General features: G+C 45.3%; 1 protein-coding gene across 1 annotated transcript in view; it reads right to left on the bottom strand.

Moving 5' to 3' along the window:
• Positions 1–7,516: 7,516 nt before the first annotated feature.
• ttll6 (tubulin tyrosine ligase like 6) overlaps positions 7,517–18,047 on the bottom strand; it is a 51,189-nt gene continuing 40,658 nt past the window's right edge. Inside the window, exons 12-14 of the mRNA XM_033034775.1 lie at positions 13,141–13,579; positions 8,592–8,838; positions 7,517–7,523 (exon numbers count right to left, since the gene is read on the bottom strand). Coding sequence (XP_032890666.1) covers positions 7,517–7,523; positions 8,592–8,838; positions 13,141–13,579 — 693 coding nt within the window. The remainder of the gene's footprint in view (positions 7,524–8,591; positions 8,839–13,140; positions 13,580–18,047) is intronic.

The raw sequence follows: 18,047 nt of genomic DNA, 5'->3' as shown, positions 1-18,047 counted from the left end.
TGTATTAAGTTCAATGTAAGCATCATCGAAGGAATGAACAATACTAAACCTATTTGTGGTATCTATCTGTTAAATGTTGACACCTGTATCAACACTGCAGAAAATTACAATGTTAATTTGACAGTTTTATAGTTGCTAACTCTTTAAATTTTAATTATTGAAATAGAATTTGTGGGAAACATTAACATGTCTACTCCAGTTTTTAGAATATTTATCACTGTGAAATATGCTGAATATGCCAATGATGAAGATGGGATAAAAATGAAAGTTGTATGTGTTATTGGCTAAAAAGGCAGAGTTTCCAGACTGTAGCAGGGGCATGTATAAATAATATACGTTTAATATACTTGTTCACAAGCAATCTCAGAAAAGAGTCTTCAAATTTTTGCTTGGGTTAATGGCCACAAATTTACACCAAACAAAAACACAGAGAAAGCAACCACAATCGCCAACTCTGCAGCAGCGAATATTTGGAATTATAAGATGGTAAAGTGTAAATCAATTAATTCCCCTTTTCCAATTGTCTTGGGTCCAAGTATGTCATGGAACGAGAAATTATTAATTTCTCCTAGTGAGAAATAATAGAGTTTCATCCTAGTGAGCAGACTTAACTCTGACAAACACCAGTCTCTTGTGACCAGTTTGGGTGATGATGGCCAAGGTATAATTATTAGCTTGGAGAAAGCTTCTCCCTGCTTTTCTTCACGATGGTGACCTTTTATACACCACTTGTGAGTATTGACAGGAGATGGGATTAACATCTCACCTGAAAGACTACCTACAACCAGGCAGCACTCCTTCACTAATATCCGTAGGAATGAACTGCAGATCTCGCTTTATACCAAAGATAAATACAAAATGCTGGAGTAAGTCAGTGGGTCAGGCAGTACCTTGGGAGAAAAATAATAGGTGACGTTTCGGGTTGGAACCCTTCTTCAATCGGAACCCCTGAGTTCTTCGGACTGAAGAAGGGTTCGACCTGAAACATCACCTAGTGTCTCTTCTCCACAGATGCTTCCTAACAATAGACAATAGATAATAGGTGCAGGAGTAGGTCATTTGGTCCTTCGAGCCAGCACTGCCATTCAATGTGATCATGGCTGATCATCCCCAATCAGTACCCTGTTCCTGCCTTCTCCTCATATCCCCTGACTCCGCTATTTTTAAGAGCCCTATCTAGCTCTCACTTGAAAGCTCAGTAACCACTGAGTTACTCCAGAATTGCTTCACCGATTCTGTACATTATCTGTACGGTGCGATTTCAACCCTCAACGAGAATGACTAACTGAACTACAACTAACAAAGCTGAAAATGCTGCTATTGTCAATTTAGTCCTTGGAGCTAATGCCTTGCTGAGAGGAATGATCTTCTAGTAGCTGTACATCTATCAATAAAACAGGGCATAATCAATTGTTTAGCACAGATTATTAAACCATCTCTCATTCTGCAATATGCATTTGTATGTGTGCAGTTAATTACATTCCATATATTCATAGTTAAGGTTCATGTTAATATGAATCAATTAATAGGTTAGCATAGAGCATATACATAGCCTTTCTTTCACAAGACATAAGCTGATTACATGTAATGAATAATTTTCATCATCAATCTTAACACTTAAAGAGATAGCCACATGTACTGTATTTACAGGACATTATGATACACCACATTCTCCAAAATTCAGCTCTATCTGCATTCAATAGTTATGTCCAATGTAATGTTTATCTCCACGTTATTTGTTTCTTTCAGATTTATAATCAGTTTGATGTCCAACTTGTGAAATCGCATATCTGGGATCATCGAACCCATTAACACAGCAAATAAACAAAACAATCTGTGCAATGGTTCATGTCAGGGTCTATGCACCACACAAGCCCTTTCACCTCTCTTTGCTGTACCTTAACTGAATACCGCTCCACATGCACTTGTGCATCTATGCTTTAAACATGTCTGTACCATTTGCCACAAGCACTACATATTGCAGTGAGCTTCACATCCTCGCCATTCCCTGGGGGAGCAATGGATCTGTGTTCTTATTGCACTTCCTGTGTGTGCCCAATTAAATAGACTTAGGCTTGGAGAGTACTTGGATACCGGACCACCAGGGAATATCAGGTGCCGTAGACTTGCTGACTGTGAAAACAGATTTGCCAGCTAGCAGACTGAATTCATATCTCAACAAGAATCTCAGTCACATTCCATACAAAAAAAAAAGTATCTTAGTAAAAATATGTGTCGGAAATAATTAGAAACCAGTGCAGCGATTGTTTTATGGAGGAATTTGTCTTTATGAGTATCAGTGTTTTCTAAGAACACTATCCTACCCTTACATCAAGAACCACGATCACCTACATACTGTTTTCCATGATCAGTAATTTAAATTCATGTCCCAATTAAGCAGCCACGAAAGCCCAATTAATCATCAGCTCCATAAATGCAAGTTGTAAATTATTGCCGTACCATAAAGTTCTGTCTCACTTCTTCCCTTATTAAATGGGTGAAATTTATATTTTGCTTGCAGTTAACTTGGCTGATGCCCAGTTTAGACATCCTATTGCAGAAAAAATTATGAAGCTCTTCTTAAGATTGCTTTGTGCAAATCTAAGTAACTGACGTGCTAAGATTTCCATTGGTTCCTCCCCTCAGAGGAACAACCTCAAATGAAAAACGTTTAAAAATCTGTAGTTGTTAGAAATTAGAAATGTTTTAAAAAGTATCTTTCTAAATTCTCAGCCGGTCAGGCAGCATTAATGGAGCGAGAAACAGATTGATAGGTATAGATCAATGACCTTACATCAAAAGTGAATTAATTAATTTCTAGTGAAAGGTTTTCAACCTGAAATGTTAAGCCTGTTTTTTTCTAGCCTGCTGGGACAGCCTAACCTCTAAGAATATCCAGCATTTTCTGCTTTTATTCCAAATTCCATATTAATGACTTGATGTTGTTAACATTGCACCGTATTTCAAAAAAGATTTTTAATACTCTAACCAAATTAGGTGTATGAGCAAAATCATGTCCAAACCTAATTAAAATCTTATACTTAAACAGATGGAAAGAAACAACTCATTTCCGATTCATGGTATGAAGAAAAGAAATTGTAGTGTGAACAGTAAATTAGAATCATGTCCTAATTAAGCAAGCATGAAAGCTTAATTAATCATCAGCTTCATAAATTTAAATTGATATCCTCTTTCATGAAAGAATATTACAATCTTTAAAGTTTTGCCCTAATTTTTTGCCATATTGCATGTATAAGTTTCATACCTATATAAAATGACAAAACATCTCATTTGAATTTTTTTTTTTTTTTAAAGTTATAAAGCTTTGTTATTGTTTCAGATCAATCTTATATGCTGTTATAAAAATGGTAAAAAATACATCCCAAATACAGCAAGATGATGTGAAGGGAGAAGAGGAACGGTACAGTGGTGCAGCGGCAGAGTTGCTGCCTTACCATTGCCAGAGACCCGGGTTCGTTCCTGACTATGGGTGCTGTCTGTGCACATTCTCCCTGTGGGTTTTCTCTGGGTGCTCTGGTTTCCTCCCACACTAAATCGGCCAATTGGCTTCTGTAAATGGTCCCTAAGGTGTGCGGGATAAAAACGAGTGTGCGGATGAACACCGGGTTGGCGTGCACTCGGTGGGCCGAAGGGCCTGTTTCCATGCCTTATCTCGAAGCTAAATGGAATTAAACTAAGAGGTTTACCAGATGAAACCAAGTTAATGCAACTGAAATGTAATATTTATTTTATTGTTGGGTAAAAATTAAAACGGCACTTTTTAAAAACTGGGCCAGGGTGGGGGAGGGAATAAACTAATTACTGGGTGGAGATCGAAGGATGGTCATATATGTAATTGAATCAAAGTTGGGGGGTTTGGCCTCACAATTAGATTAGTCTAGGGACTGTGGGATAGACAGCTGGCCTCTTGAGGGGGGGCACTCCCTGCGTCAGCAGTGTCTTGCTGGGGGGGGGGGGGGGGGGGGCGAGGGGTGGGGGTTGGGGATGTACTTGAGTATCTCATGAAAGAAACCATCAGGGATCATTGTTAGGGAGGCAACCACCTTCACTAAGCCAATGAGCCGGGTAAAGTTAGAGTTATAGAATTATATAGCGTAGAAATGGGCTCTTCGACCCGACCTTCCCATGCCGACCAATATGCCCCATCTCCACTAGTCTTACCTGCCTGCATTTAGCCCATGGTAGACAAAAGTGCTGGAGAAACTCAGCGGGTGCAGCAGCATCTATGGGGCGAAGGAAATGAGCAACGTTTCAGGCCGAAACCCTGAAGGAAATAGGCAACGTTTCGGGACGAAACCCGGAAGGGTTTCGGGCCGAAACGTTGCCTATTTCCTTCGCTCCATAGATGCTGCTGCACCCGCTGAGTTTCTCCAGCACTTTTGTCTACCTTCGATTTTCCAGCATCTGCAGTTCCTTCTTAAATGCATTTATCCCATATCCCTCCAGACCTATCCTATCCATGTACCCATCCAAATGTTTCTTAAATATTGTAATAATAACTGCCTCAACTACCTCCTCTGGCAGCTCGCATTCGTTGTATGTTCGTTGGGCTGAAGGGGCTTTTTCCATGCTCTACCTCCAAACTCTGGATGATCAGCCATGATCATATTGAATGGCGGTGCAGGCTCGAAGGGCCGAATGGCCTACTCCTGCACCTAATTTCTATGTTTCTATGTTTCTAACTCTAAGCTAAACACAATTTCATTTCTGGGGCACAGGTCCAATCACAGGGCTATGGCTTAACAAAGCAAAACACCTTCTGGCTAATGGTCTCAATGTCCATATGCAGGGAAAGTCCAACTGGCAAGTTTCAAGGTGGAAGATAATGTCTCGAGCAATGGACACCCGAGAAAGAAGAGAGAGAGAGAGAGAGAGAGAGAGAGAGAGAGAGAGAGAGGAGAATGAGGGAGAGAAAGAAGAGATAAATAAAGAACAGAAAAAGAGGCCGGGAGATGAAAACTATGGAAAAGAATAACCAAACACGTGACTCTGTAGAGTTCTCCAGAACAAGGGGGTCACAGTTTAAGGATCCAGAACAAGGGGAATGTTCTTTCATATGAAGATAGACTGGATAGACTCGGCTAGTACTCGCTAGAATTTAGAAGATTGAGGGGGAAACTTATAGAAACTTACAAAATTCTTAAGGGGTTGGACAGGCTAGATGCAGGAAGATTGTTCCCGATGTCGGGGAAGTCCAGAACAAGGGGTCATAGTTTATGGATAAGGGGGAAATCTTTTAGGACCGAGATGAGAAAAACATTTTTCACACAGAGAGTGGTGAATCTCTGGAATTCTCTGCCACAGAAGGTAGTTGAGGCCAGTTCATTGGCTATATTTAAGAGGGAGTTAGATGTGGCCCTTGTGGCTAAAGGGACCAGGGGGTATGGAGAGAAGGCAGGTACAGGATACTGAGTTGGATGATCAGCCATGATCATATTGAATGGCAGTGCAGGCTCGAAGGGCCGAATGGCCTCTATTCCTGCACCTGTTTTCTATGTTTCTATGTTTCTCCAGCACCAATGTCTGTCAAGGGCCCTTAATGCTCGCTGATCAGATTCCAGTTTAACTACAAAGAGCCATTTAACTATCGTGGGTGCCACTGTGATATGAACCTTTCAGGACATTTACAATGAGGGACACATAAAGATGTATAGTAAAGATAACACTTCACAGGTAAAGCAGAGATCCACTTCAATGGTCAGCCAGCCGTCCGTCACACTACCTTACTGTCTCGAGCTACTGGAGCTTTTCATCAGTGTTTGATTTTCCCAGACTGAAATTAAACTTGTCGATAGTTTGATGTTGAAAAGGGTTTGTATTGCCACACAGCCACTACCGTAACTTGGACTCAAGCTATGTCTCCTCCACCTGCTTCTTGAACGAGGCTTGGTAATTTAAAATATATATTTTATTCTGTGTTTCATCATCAGTGCACTTCTTTCGGCCCGAAGCTTGAAAGCACTTTCCACCAGGCTGAGGAACAGCTTCTTTCCCTCTGTTATCAGACCTCTGAGCCGTCCTTCCATACGTTAGGGTGGGGACACAATTATCCAACAGAGTTCCGAACATGTGCCGAGCATGATGCGAAGTTACACTGATCTCATCTGCCTCAACATTATCCATATCCCTCTAGTCCATGCAATAGACAATAGACAATAGGTGCAGGAGTAGGCCATTTGGCCCTTCGAGCCATTCAATGTGATCATGGCTGATCATCCCCAATCAGTACCCTGTTCCTGCCTTCTCCCCATATCCCCTGACTCCACTATTTTTAAGAGCCCTATCTAGCTCTCTCTTGAAAGCATCCAGAGAACCTGCCTCCACCGCCCTCTGAGGCAGAGAATTCCACAGACTCACCATTCTTTGTGAGAAAAAGTGTTTCCTCGTCTCCGTTCTAAATGGCTTACTCCTTATTCTTAAACTGTGGCCCCTGGTTCTGGACTCCCCCAACATCGGGAACATGTTTCCTGCCTCTAGCGTGTCCAAACCCTTAACAATCTTATATGTTTCATGCACTTCCACGTGCCTATCTAAAAGCCTCTTAAACTGCACTATCGTATCTGCCTCCACCACTACCCCTGGCAATATGTTCCAGGCCCCCTTCACAATGACAACAACTTGATCCGCACATCTCCATTCAACTTTCCCCCCTCTCGCCTCATAGCTATGCCTTCTAGTGTTGCACCTGGAAAAAGGTTCTGCCTACCCTATCTATGCCTCTCGTAATTTTATATAATTCTATCAAATCTCCCCTGAACCTCTGATGTTCCAGAGAAAACAATCCATGTCTATCCAACCTCTCCCTGTAGCTGAAATCCTCTAATTCAGAGCGTCAGCGGAGTCAGGGGATATGGTGAGAAGGCAGGAATGGGGTACTGAATGTGGATGATCAGCCATGATCAATGGCGGTGCTGGCTCGAAGGGCCGAATGAGCTACTCCTGCACCTATTGTCTATTGTCTATTATCTCTCTGCACCCTCTCCAAAGCCTCCATGTCTTTCCTGTAATGGGGTGACCAAAACTGCACACAATACTCCAAATGTTCTAAGATAGGCTGTTGCCGATGCAAGATCAGATTTCTACAAGCGAGTGAGTGTTTGGGAGAGACTTTGGATAGAATTGATACATGGAGCAGGAGAGAGGAAGAGTGGAATGTCGGAGAATGTAAATGAGTTTGAGTCTTTCCACCTTCCCTCAGCCACCTAAATAAAATAATACTAACACTATATTCTGCGGGGGAGGGCGAAAGAATTGATGCAGCATTGCAGTTTCATAACCATTAAATATATTTAATACGTTTTGTAAAGAGAAATGTTTTCAAAAGTGCTGGGCAAAGGCCTAAAATTTCCACTCGATAAATTAGTATATCATCGAGTGCTTTCTGCATCGAGGAGGTTCACAGTGCGGGCTGGAGAATGAACAGTCACGTCAGTGCTCTGCAGATGTGGAAACACCTGAGGTCATTCCTCTGCAGCTCATTGACAACGTGGACTGCTTATCGCCTGCAAGAGAAAAGGGATAATGTTTCATTGTCGCAATGAGTGGGGGAAATCTATTCTACCGCCCTGAGGTGAAGCTGGAAGGAGGAGAGATAGTTGACAGAGATCTATTGTAATCTTCTTATTAACTCCCGTCGGTCGGAGTACTGCGTATTGAAGTTGGGTCATGTTGCAATTGTATTAGACCGTGATGTGGCCACATTTAGGGTATCGTCTTCAGTTCCGGGCACCATGTTATGGGAAAGATGTTGGAAAGCTGGAAAGGATGCAGAGAAGATTTTCGAGGAAGTTGCCGGGACTCGTGGGTCTGAGCTATAGGGAGAGGTTGAGTCGGCTGGGATTCTATTCCCCTGGAGCGCAGGAGGATGAGGGGTGATCTTAGAAAGGTGTGTAAAACCATGGGAGGAATAGATCGGGTGGACGCACAGAGGCTCTTGTCCAGAGTAGGGTAATCAAGAATTGGAGGACATATGTTTAAGGTGAAGGGGGAAAGATTTGAGGTGTAACCTTTTCACACAAGGGTGGTGGGTGAATGGAACGAGCTGTCTAAGGAGGTAGTTGAAGCAGGGACCATCACAAAGTTTAAGAAGCAATTAGACAGGTACATGGATGGGACGGGTTTAGGGGGATATGGGCCAAACGCAGGCGCGGGACTAGTGTAGATGGACACGGTCGGTCGGTGTGGGCATGTTGAGCCAAGGGATCTGTTTCCACACTGTATGACTCCATCTTAGGGTGAGAGGCAAATGCTGGCAGCTCTTGAGTCCTCTCTCCCAACATTGCCACATTCCTTCAGTGGACAGGTATCTGGGTTAGCATGCGGACAGTGTAGAAAGATAGCAAGGCTTTGTGTGCATATCTGAGGCAGAATGGGATGAGACAATTCCCCACTACCGGAGAGGAGAGATGACTGGGAGAAATTGGGTTAGCAGTTAAATGGAGAGTCAAAGATCTGAACAAAAGGCAAAAGGAATGAATTAAGACGTCGAGCTACCGAGGAGGAAAAGGGTGAAGCTGCCCAGTTCCGGTCATGAGAGCAACTCGATAACATTTCCTGTGTTCACCTTTTACCTGCCAATGTTGTTGTGATCCTTTTGTCTAATCTTGAGTGTTGTCGGATGGACAAGGCGTAGGATGGTGGGAGCTTTGGATGACACCACGCACAGGTTGTGTCGGCTCTTGTCCTCAATCGCCCTCTCGGGGATTGGAAACGTTTCGGTGACTTTGCTTCTCCGGAGCTTGGGCTGGTTCTTGAGACAGGGTTTCATCTCATTGTCCCGTAATCGACCCATGCAGAAGATTCTGTCTGTCATGCAAGCTGAAGATTTTAATCACTCATTAATTCAGTTCCCCCTCAGTCCACAAAGCAGTGATAAAATTTAGCACACATCCGAGTGTTTTATTAATTTCGTACACAAATGATAGCTTTGGAGGGAAGGCCAGCATTTCATTGCCCATCCTTTATTGACAGACTGAAGATGGTACGAGATGGCCATCTTAAACCACCACAGAAAGGGGAAAGCACACCAATGCTTCTACTTCCTTAGAAGGCTTAGGAAGTTCAGCATGTCCCCGACCACCCTCATCAGCTTTGACAGATGCGACATAGAAAGCATTTTATTTGGGATGCATCACAGCATGGTCTGGGGTGGGAGATTGCAACCTTCACGTGTTCCGCCCTGTTTCGACGAATGCAATCAACCCGGCGTGCACAATCAAATAAGATCAAATAGAACAAGTTGTCGTACAACTTTAGGAGAAGAAGAAGAAGAAGAAGAAGAAGAAGAAGAAGAAGAAGAAGAAGAAGAAGAAGAAGAAGAAGAAGAAGAAGAAGAAGAAGAAGAAGAAGAAGAAGAAGAAGAAGAAGAAGAAGAAGAAGAAGAAGAAGAAGAAGAAGAAGAAGAAGAAGAAGAAGAAGAAGAAGAAGAAGAAGAAGAAGAAGAAGAAGAAGAAGAAGAAGATGATGATAGCATGTTTTGGAAACAGCTCCATCTAAGCCCGCAAGAAATTGCAGATGATTGTGGAGACACAGCCCAGACCATCACACCAAGCCAGGTCCATTCCACTGACCCCCATCTACAGCTCAAGCTGCCTCAGCAAGGCCACCAGCACACAATCACGGACAAGTCTCACCCTGGTCACTCTCAAGCAAGAGTAAATGACTGCAATGTCTTAGTGAAACTCAGATGATAAAACCATCACTGATTCCTCCACCTGGAATTTCCATGGAGCTGGTCTGATTGTCCACTGCAATTTAGGCAGAAGTTTGATAAACTAACATGTGTATCCCATGACCAGAGGATGCTCATAAAATAAGGTGACCTCGGAACGAGCGTGGACCTGATGGTATACCCAGTCGTGTTCTAAAAACCTGTGCGGACCAACTGGCGGGAGTTTTTACGGACATTTTTAACCTCTCACTTCTGAGGTCGGAGGTTCCCACCTGCTTTAAAAGGGCATCAATTATACCGGTGCCCAAGAAGAGCAAGGTGACGTGCCCCAATGACTATCGACCAGTGGCACTAACGCCGGTGGTGATGTAGTGCTTTTAGAGGTTGATCATGGCGCAAATCAACTCCTACCTCGACAAGAACCTCGACCCACTGCAGTTCGCTTACCGCCACAACAGATCAACGGTGGATGCGATCTCGCTGGCCCTCCACTCCGCTCTGGACCACTTGGACAACAAAAACTCATATGTCAGGCTGTTATTCATTGATTACAGCTCGGCATTTAATACAATCATCCCCTCCAAGCTGGTCACCAAACTTGCAGAACTGGGTCTCTGCGCATCCCTGTGCAATTGGATCCTCGACTTCCTCATCCACAGAACACAGTCTGTCCATATTGGTGGAAAAGTGTCAGCCTCGATAACAATCAGCACGGGGGTACCTCAAGGCTGCGTGCTCAGCCCCTGCTGTACTCACTCTATACTCATGACTGCGTAGCCGGACATAGTACGAACTCCATCATCAAGTTCGCTGACGACACCACTGTTGTGGGACGTATCACTGATGGGGATGAGTCAGAGTACAGAAGAGAGATCGAACAACTGTCCATATGGTGCCAGCACAATAACCTGGCCCTCAACACCAGCAAAACCAAGGAACTGAGTGTGGACTTTGGAAGGAGTAGGATGGGGACCCACAGTCCCATTTATATCAACGGGTCGATGGTGGAGAGGGTCAAAAGCTTCAAATTCCTGGGCGTGCATATTTCTGAAGATCTCTCCTGGTCCGAGAACACTAATACAATTATAAAGAAAGCACATCAGCGCCTCTACTTCCTGAGAAGATTACGGAGAGTCGGTATGTCAAGGAGGACTCTCTCGAACGTCTACAGGTGCACAGTAGAGGGCATGCTGACCAGTTGCATCGTGGCTTGGTTCGGCAACTTGAGCGCCCAGGAGCGGAAAAGACTGCAAAAAGTAGTAAACACTGCCCAGTCCATCATCGGCTCTGACCTCCCTACCATCGAGGGGATCTATCACAGTCGCTGCCTCAAAAAGGCTGCCAGCATCATCAAGGGCCCACACCATCCTGGCCACACACTCATCTCTCCGCTGCCTTCAGGTAGAAGGTACAGGATCCTGAAATCTGCAACATCCAGGTTCAGGAATAGCTACTTCCCCACAGCCATCAGGCTATTAAACTCAACTCAAACAAAACTCTGACCATTAATAGCCCATTGCACTTTATCTGTTTAATTATGTGTGTAAATATATATATTCATTGGTATATGGACACACTGATCTGTTCTGTTCTGTATTTATTCAAGCCTACTATGTTCTATGTGCTGAAGCAAAGCAAGAATTTCATTGTCCTATCTGGGACACATGACAATAAACTCTCTTGAATCTTCAACCTTGAATCAGACAAAAAGCTAGACTAACTCATCGGGTCAGACAGCATCTCAGTAGAAAAGGAATAGGTGGTGTTTCGGTTTCGAGCACGTTGAAACATTCAATGGGATAAAGAGCAAAGGGGAGTTCAGGGACATGCAGGAGAGTGAATAGGCTGGAAAATAAGGGTAAAACTAATAGTTTGCTCCCATGGGAGGCAGCACAAATCCTTTGGGTCGAATGGCCTGCTTCTGTGTCATTATCAGTGTAACAACTTACCTGACATTGAAGGTGGAGTGAGGCTGTTTTTGTTGTGGGTGCGAAAGGAAGATCTAGAGAGGCTAGTGTCAGATAATGGGGTCAGATAATCAGGGATGAAATACCAAGAAGTTTCTTCAACTAATGGTCTGTTTAGAATCAACGACTCCAGTGACCTGTGGATGCCCTGTCACTGAACCAACAACGTCGAGACCAATGACATTCACTCGGGAAGTATTGGGATATGAGGAGTGATGCAGGAAGATTGTTCCCGGTGTTGGGGAAGTCCAGAACAAGGGGTCACAGTTTAACGATAAGGGGGAAATCTTTTAGGACCGAGATGAGAAAAACATTTTTCACACAGAGAGTGGTGAATCTCTGGAATTGAGAGGCCTGTATCATTGGCTATATTTAAGAGGGAGTTAGATGTGGCCCTTGTGGCTAAAGGGATCAGGGGGTATGGAGAGAAGGCAGGTACAGGATACTGAGTTGGATGATCGGCCATGATCATATTGAATGGCGGTGCAGGCTCGAAGGGCCGAATGGCCGACTCCTGCACCTAATTTCTATGTTTCTATAAGAAAAGAGATGTAGAATATTGCCCATGATATTGAAAGGTGGAGCACACAGAGAGGCCTCGTGTCCAGTCCTGGCCAGTCCTGGCCCTCTTTCTCAGCTGTTAATTGTTTAGTAATTCGCGTTCTTTTCTGAGGTGGACACGTGGACAGTGAAACATCAACAAACACTGGATGTTAAAATGACTCAATTTCTCGAAGATAATCCCACATGCTACTTCGCCACCTGCTTTTTGGTTTGGGGAGTTAAAAATCGCTGATCCTGTCCGGTTGGTGTATTAGATAATCTAATCCACCTTGGAATACGAGGTTTATGAGAATGATCCCAGGAAAGACTGGGTCAACATATGAAGAGCGTATGAAGGCACTGGGCCTGTACTCGCTGGAGTTTGGAAGGATGAGGCGTGGCCTCATTGAAATTTACCGAATAGTGAAAGGCCTGGATAGAGTGAATGTGGAGAGGATGTTTCCATTAGTGGGAGAGTCTGGGACCAGAGGCCATAGCCTCAGAATAAAAAGGGTGCCCTTAGTAGGGAGATGAGAAGGAATTTCTTCAAAGACAGAGAGTGGTGAATCTGTAAAATTCATTGCACACAGATGGCTCTGAAGGCCAAGTCAATGGATATTTTAAAGGTGATTAACAGAATCTTGATTAGTACAGGTGTCGAGGGTCATGGGGCAAAGGCAGGAGAATGGAGTTGAGAGGGAAACATAGATCAGCCACGACTGAATGACTTGATGGGCCGAATGGCCGAATTCTGCTCCTTGAACTTATGAGTCAGAACCAGGGGCTTTCCTGCAACTGGTCAGCAGACCCTGTGCTAAATGGGCAGTTTACGCCGTCAGGGACAATTGATTCTCTTGACCCTTGTCCCACTATTTCAGTGATCGACCCTCTGTTGCTTTTCACCTCAAGAAAAATGTTACAAGCTCGTGTGCCACTTACTTCTTCTCCAGCAGCTGCAGTTTGTCTCGTGCTGATCCGCACTCGAGTTTGAAATCTCCTCCATCGTGTTCTCTGCGGCATTAGTCCGCACAAAGGAATTGATATCATTTGGCGGGCACACCTTGTTGCGATTGCGTCTCAGGGCCATGGACACCTTCCTGATCATCTGTGAGGTGAAGGTAACGTCGAGTGGTGTGTTCAAGGTCTCCTTCGTCACCTTCTGCCCACCTGGAATTAAAGGCAGGACCTCGGAACGATCTTGGGGCTTGACATTGGCCAAGAACTGGAACCTGAGGGAACTCTGGGTCTCAAGCTGCAATCGGCCTGAGCTCCGAACCTGCTCTGTGCTTTTCTGAGACGTGCTGCTTAAGGAGTCCTCTCCCTTGGCCTCCTCCTCATTGATCTCGCTCTGCTTGTCAATCTCTTCATAGATATCTGACTGAGATAAAAAATAAATGCAGATTGAAGTTACGGCCGAGATGAAACAATAGCAATGGGTTTGAAGCGGTTCACTAGCCCACTAGATCAAAATTATTGCACCCCATCCAATAGCATCACTATGGTAACCAAGAAAAGTTCATCACTAAACAGGTTGAAAGTATCTGTCAGTATTGGTGGTGCAGTGGGTGTGGATGCCACCTCACCGTGCCAGAGACCCAGGTTCGATTCTGACCTCAGGTGCTGGCTGTGCGGAGTTTACAAGTTCTCCTTGTTCAGGTTTAGTTTAGTTTGGAGACACAGCGTGGAAACAGGCCCTTCGGCCCACGGACCAGCGATCCCCGCACAGTAACACCATCCTACACGCACTCTGAACAATTTACGCAATTTATGCCAAGCCAATTGAGCTACAAGCCTGTACGTCTTTCGAGTGTGGGGGGAAGCAAAAGATCTCGGAGAAAACCCGCGCGGTTAGGGGGAGAACGTACAAACTCCGTACAGACCGCACCCGTCGTCGGGATCGAACCCGGGTCTCTGGAGCTGCTAGCGCTGTAAGGCAGCAACTCTACCGCTGCGCCACCGTTCCGCTTGTGTTTCCTCCAGGTGCCTTGGTTTCCCAAAGACATTAATTGGCTTCTGTAACTTGCCCCAAGTGGGATAACATACAACTAGTATGAATGGGTGATTGTTGGCCGGCGTGGTCAGAAGGGGTCTGTTTCCGGGCTGTATCTTTCAACGGCCCGACAGTGAATGTATTCCGTCTCCCACCTCAAAAAGACCCCGGCCCACCGGTGCCGGACAAGTGAAGCCCACCCCGGCCAGGAAGAGGGGGAAGCCCCCCCCCCGAGCCGTCCCTGCTCATCCCCCGAAGACCAGGGATGGAGCCGGCGACGACGGTCACGACGGGAGAGGAGAGAGGCCGGTAGGAGTGGGAACCGGGGTCGGGACGACTGCGCCCTCGAGGTCAGCCGCCCCAAGCGGCCCACCCCCGGTGAACAAAGGTGGACGGGCAAGGAGGGGACGTTGGTTGCTGGTCGACAATGGAAAGGCAGACAAAAGTGCTGGAGAAACTCAGCGGGTGCAGCAGCATCTATGGAGCGAAGGAAATAGGCAACGTTTCGGGCCGAAACCCTTCTTCAGACTGATGTAGGGTTAGGGTTAGGAGCAGTACCTCATATTCCGCTTGGGCAGTCTGCACCCTAGCGACATAAACATCGACTTCACCAATTTCCGGTAGCCCTTGCTGTCTCCTCCCCTTCTCAGCTCTCCCTCAGCCCTCGGGCTCCTCCTCCTTTCTCCTTTCTTCTCCCCCACCCCCCCTTCCCCCCACCCCCTACATCAGTCTGAAGAAGGGGTTTTGGCCCGAAACGTTGTCTATTTCCTTCGCTCCATAGATGCTGCTGCACCCGCTGAGTTTCTCCAGCACTTTTGTCTACCTTCGATTTTCCAGCATCTGCAGTTCCTTCTTAAAGACCATGGGAAGGTGATGGCTGGAGGCATTGGGGAACCCTGGGGTTCGCCTTAATCGACCACCGCTCAGAACTAGGCCATAGATTGGACTTGGAAAAAGGCGCCAAGCATGGTGCCTCTTGCCTGCGGGCTCAGTAGACTATTTCAGTACAATTACTAATTGCCGGTGGTATGGTGATACTCTACTGGAATGTTTGTTAGAAACATAGAAACATAGAAAATAGGTGCAGGAGTAGGGCATTCGGCCCTTCGAGCCTGCGGATAGAGTGGATGTGGAGAGGATGCATCCACTAGTGGGAGAGTCTAGGACTAGAGGTCACAGCCTCAGAATTAAAAGACGTTCTTTTAGGAGGGGGATGAGGAGGAATTTCTTCAGTCAGAGGGAGGGGAATCTGTGGAATTCTTTGCCACAGAAGGCTGTGGAGGTCAAATCAGTGAATATATTTAAGGAAGAGATAGATTAGCACGGGTGTCAGAGGATATGGGGAGAAGGCAGGAGAATGGGGTTAGGAGGGAGAGGTAGATGGCAGAGTGGACGATGGGCTGAATGGCCTAAATCTACTTCTATCACTTATGATCTTATGATCCAATTAATATAATCATGGCTGGGCTATGCTGGCCTCAACTCTGCCTCTGTGCCAGCCCCATGACTCTCAATTCCACCTCCTCAATTCCACCTATCTCCACCATAAATATATTGAATTATCTGCCTGCCTTCCACCACCTTCAGGAGCAGTGGATTCCAGACGTTCACTGTGCAATCATGAGAGGAATAGATCAGGGAGACGCACAGAGTCTCTTGCCCAGAGTAGGGGAATCGAGGACCAGAGGACATAGGTTCAAGGTGAAGGGGGAAAAGATTGAATAGGAATCTGAGGGGTAACGTCTTCACACAGAGGGTGGTGGGTGTGTGGAATGAACTGCCAGAGGAAGTAGTTGAGGCTGGGACCATCCCATTGTTTAAGAAACAGTTAGATAGGTACATGGATGGGACAGGTTTGGAGGGATATGGACCAAGCGCAGGCAAGTGGTGAATCTCTGAAATTCTCTGCCACAGAAGATAGTTGAGGCCACAGTTCATTGGCTATATTTAAGAGGGAGTTAGATGTGGCCCTTGTGGCTAAAGGGATCAGGGGGTATGGAGAGAAGGCAGGTACAGGATACTGAGTTGGATGATCAGCCATGATCATATTGAATGGCGGTGCAGGCTCGAAGGGCCGAATGGCACCTAATTTTTATGTTTCTATGTTTCTAAGTGGGACTAGTGTAGCTGGGACATTGTAGGCAGTGTGGGCGAGTTGGACCGAAGGGCCTGTTTCCACCCTGTATCATTCTATGATTATGACTTTATGAGAGAGAAAGTTTCTACCCCAGCCATCTTTAATTCTGAACCAGAACAGAGCTTTCCTGCACCGAAGTGCAGAAGTCAACCAAGGGCTTTCGGTTGCACTTTTGCTGTCACTCGTTTACTGACACGTGCATTTTATTTAAAATCGCCCAGTCATAGGATCATTAAAGTACCGACCAAGAGCAAGTCCATCAAGTTTGGAGATACGGCATGGTTACAGACCCTTCCACACACCGAGTCCATGCCGACCGACGGTTGCCAGACACTAGTTTAGACTTTAGACTGTAGAGATACAGCACGAAAACAGGCCCTTCGGTCCACGCTGACCAGCAATCACCCCGTACACTAGGACTACGCCTACACGAAGGATTAAAAATTTACCAAATCCAATCAACCTGCACGTCTTTGGAGTGTGGGAGGAAACCGGAGCTCCCGGTGGAAACCCACGTGGTCACAAGGGTGAACATGCTAACTCTAAATACAAACAGCACCTGTAGTCTGGATCAACCCAGGGAGCTGAGAGGCAGCAACTCTACCGCTGAGCCACCATGCCCGCTCTTATAGTCTGCATCAGTGTCTTGCATTTTCAAAACTATTGCAATTTTTAAACTGAATTCAAATTCTCCACCTGCCAGTGTGAGATTTGTCCTCCTGTTTTCTACTGCACAGAATTTAATTCAAGCCCCTGGATTTCGAGCGCTGCAATATGCCAACAACTCTTTGTTTGGAAATTCAATTGCAGTACACTTGTTTTCAGGGCAATGCAATTGAAAATACTTTTTTTTTTTTTTAAACACAATAATGGCAATAATGACAAATGTAACTCAATAATGTTGTTACAAGATATTCCACACTCTGGTATTTTTCTCTTTGCACCACCTGATGTACTTGTGTTTGACTTGATTGCACTCATATATGTATGATTTCACTGATCCGCACACAAACAATCTCTGTGTCTCGGTACACAGACAATATTGAACCAATACCAGTTTGTAAGTTTGTGTCACACCAGACACACGTTACATTTTGGCAAGACCAACATGGGGAGGAGTAGGGAGTGAATGGTAGGGAGTGTTGTAGAGCAGAGGGATCTAGGAGTGCAGGTAGATAGTTCATTGAAAGTGGCATCAGAGGTAGAGAGGGTGGTCAAAAAGACTATTGGCACATTGGTCTTCACCTGTCAGAATATTGAGTATGCTGAGGGATAACTTTTTCGCACAAAGTGTGGAAGGTGCATGGAACGAGATGCAGGAGGAGATAATCGAGGCAGGTACTACCACAACGTTTAAGAAACATTTAGACAGGTACAGAGATAGGACAGAGCCCTAGTGAGACTACACCTGGAGTATTGTGTGCAGTTTTGGTCCCCTAATTTGAGGAAGGACATTCTTGCTATTGAGGGAGTGCAGCGTAGGATTACAAGGTTAATTCCAGGGATGGCGGGACTGTCATATGCTGAGAGAATGGAGCGGCTGGGCTTGTACAATCTGTAGTTCAGAAGGATGAGAGGTGATCTCATTGAAACATGTAAGATTGTTAAGGGCTTGGACACACCTCAAGTTCCCGATGTTGGGGGTGTCCAGAACCAGTGGCCACAGTTTAAGAATAAGGAGTAAGCCGTTTAGAACGGAGACGAGGAAACACTTTTTCT

Source organism: Amblyraja radiata, chromosome 16 (genome assembly GCF_010909765.2).
Source record: "Amblyraja radiata isolate CabotCenter1 chromosome 16, sAmbRad1.1.pri, whole genome shotgun sequence".
NCBI classification, from domain to species: domain Eukaryota; kingdom Metazoa; phylum Chordata; class Chondrichthyes; order Rajiformes; family Rajidae; genus Amblyraja; species Amblyraja radiata.
Note: the sequence above shows the minus strand (reverse complement) of the source record. Positions and strands in the feature narration are given on the sequence as shown.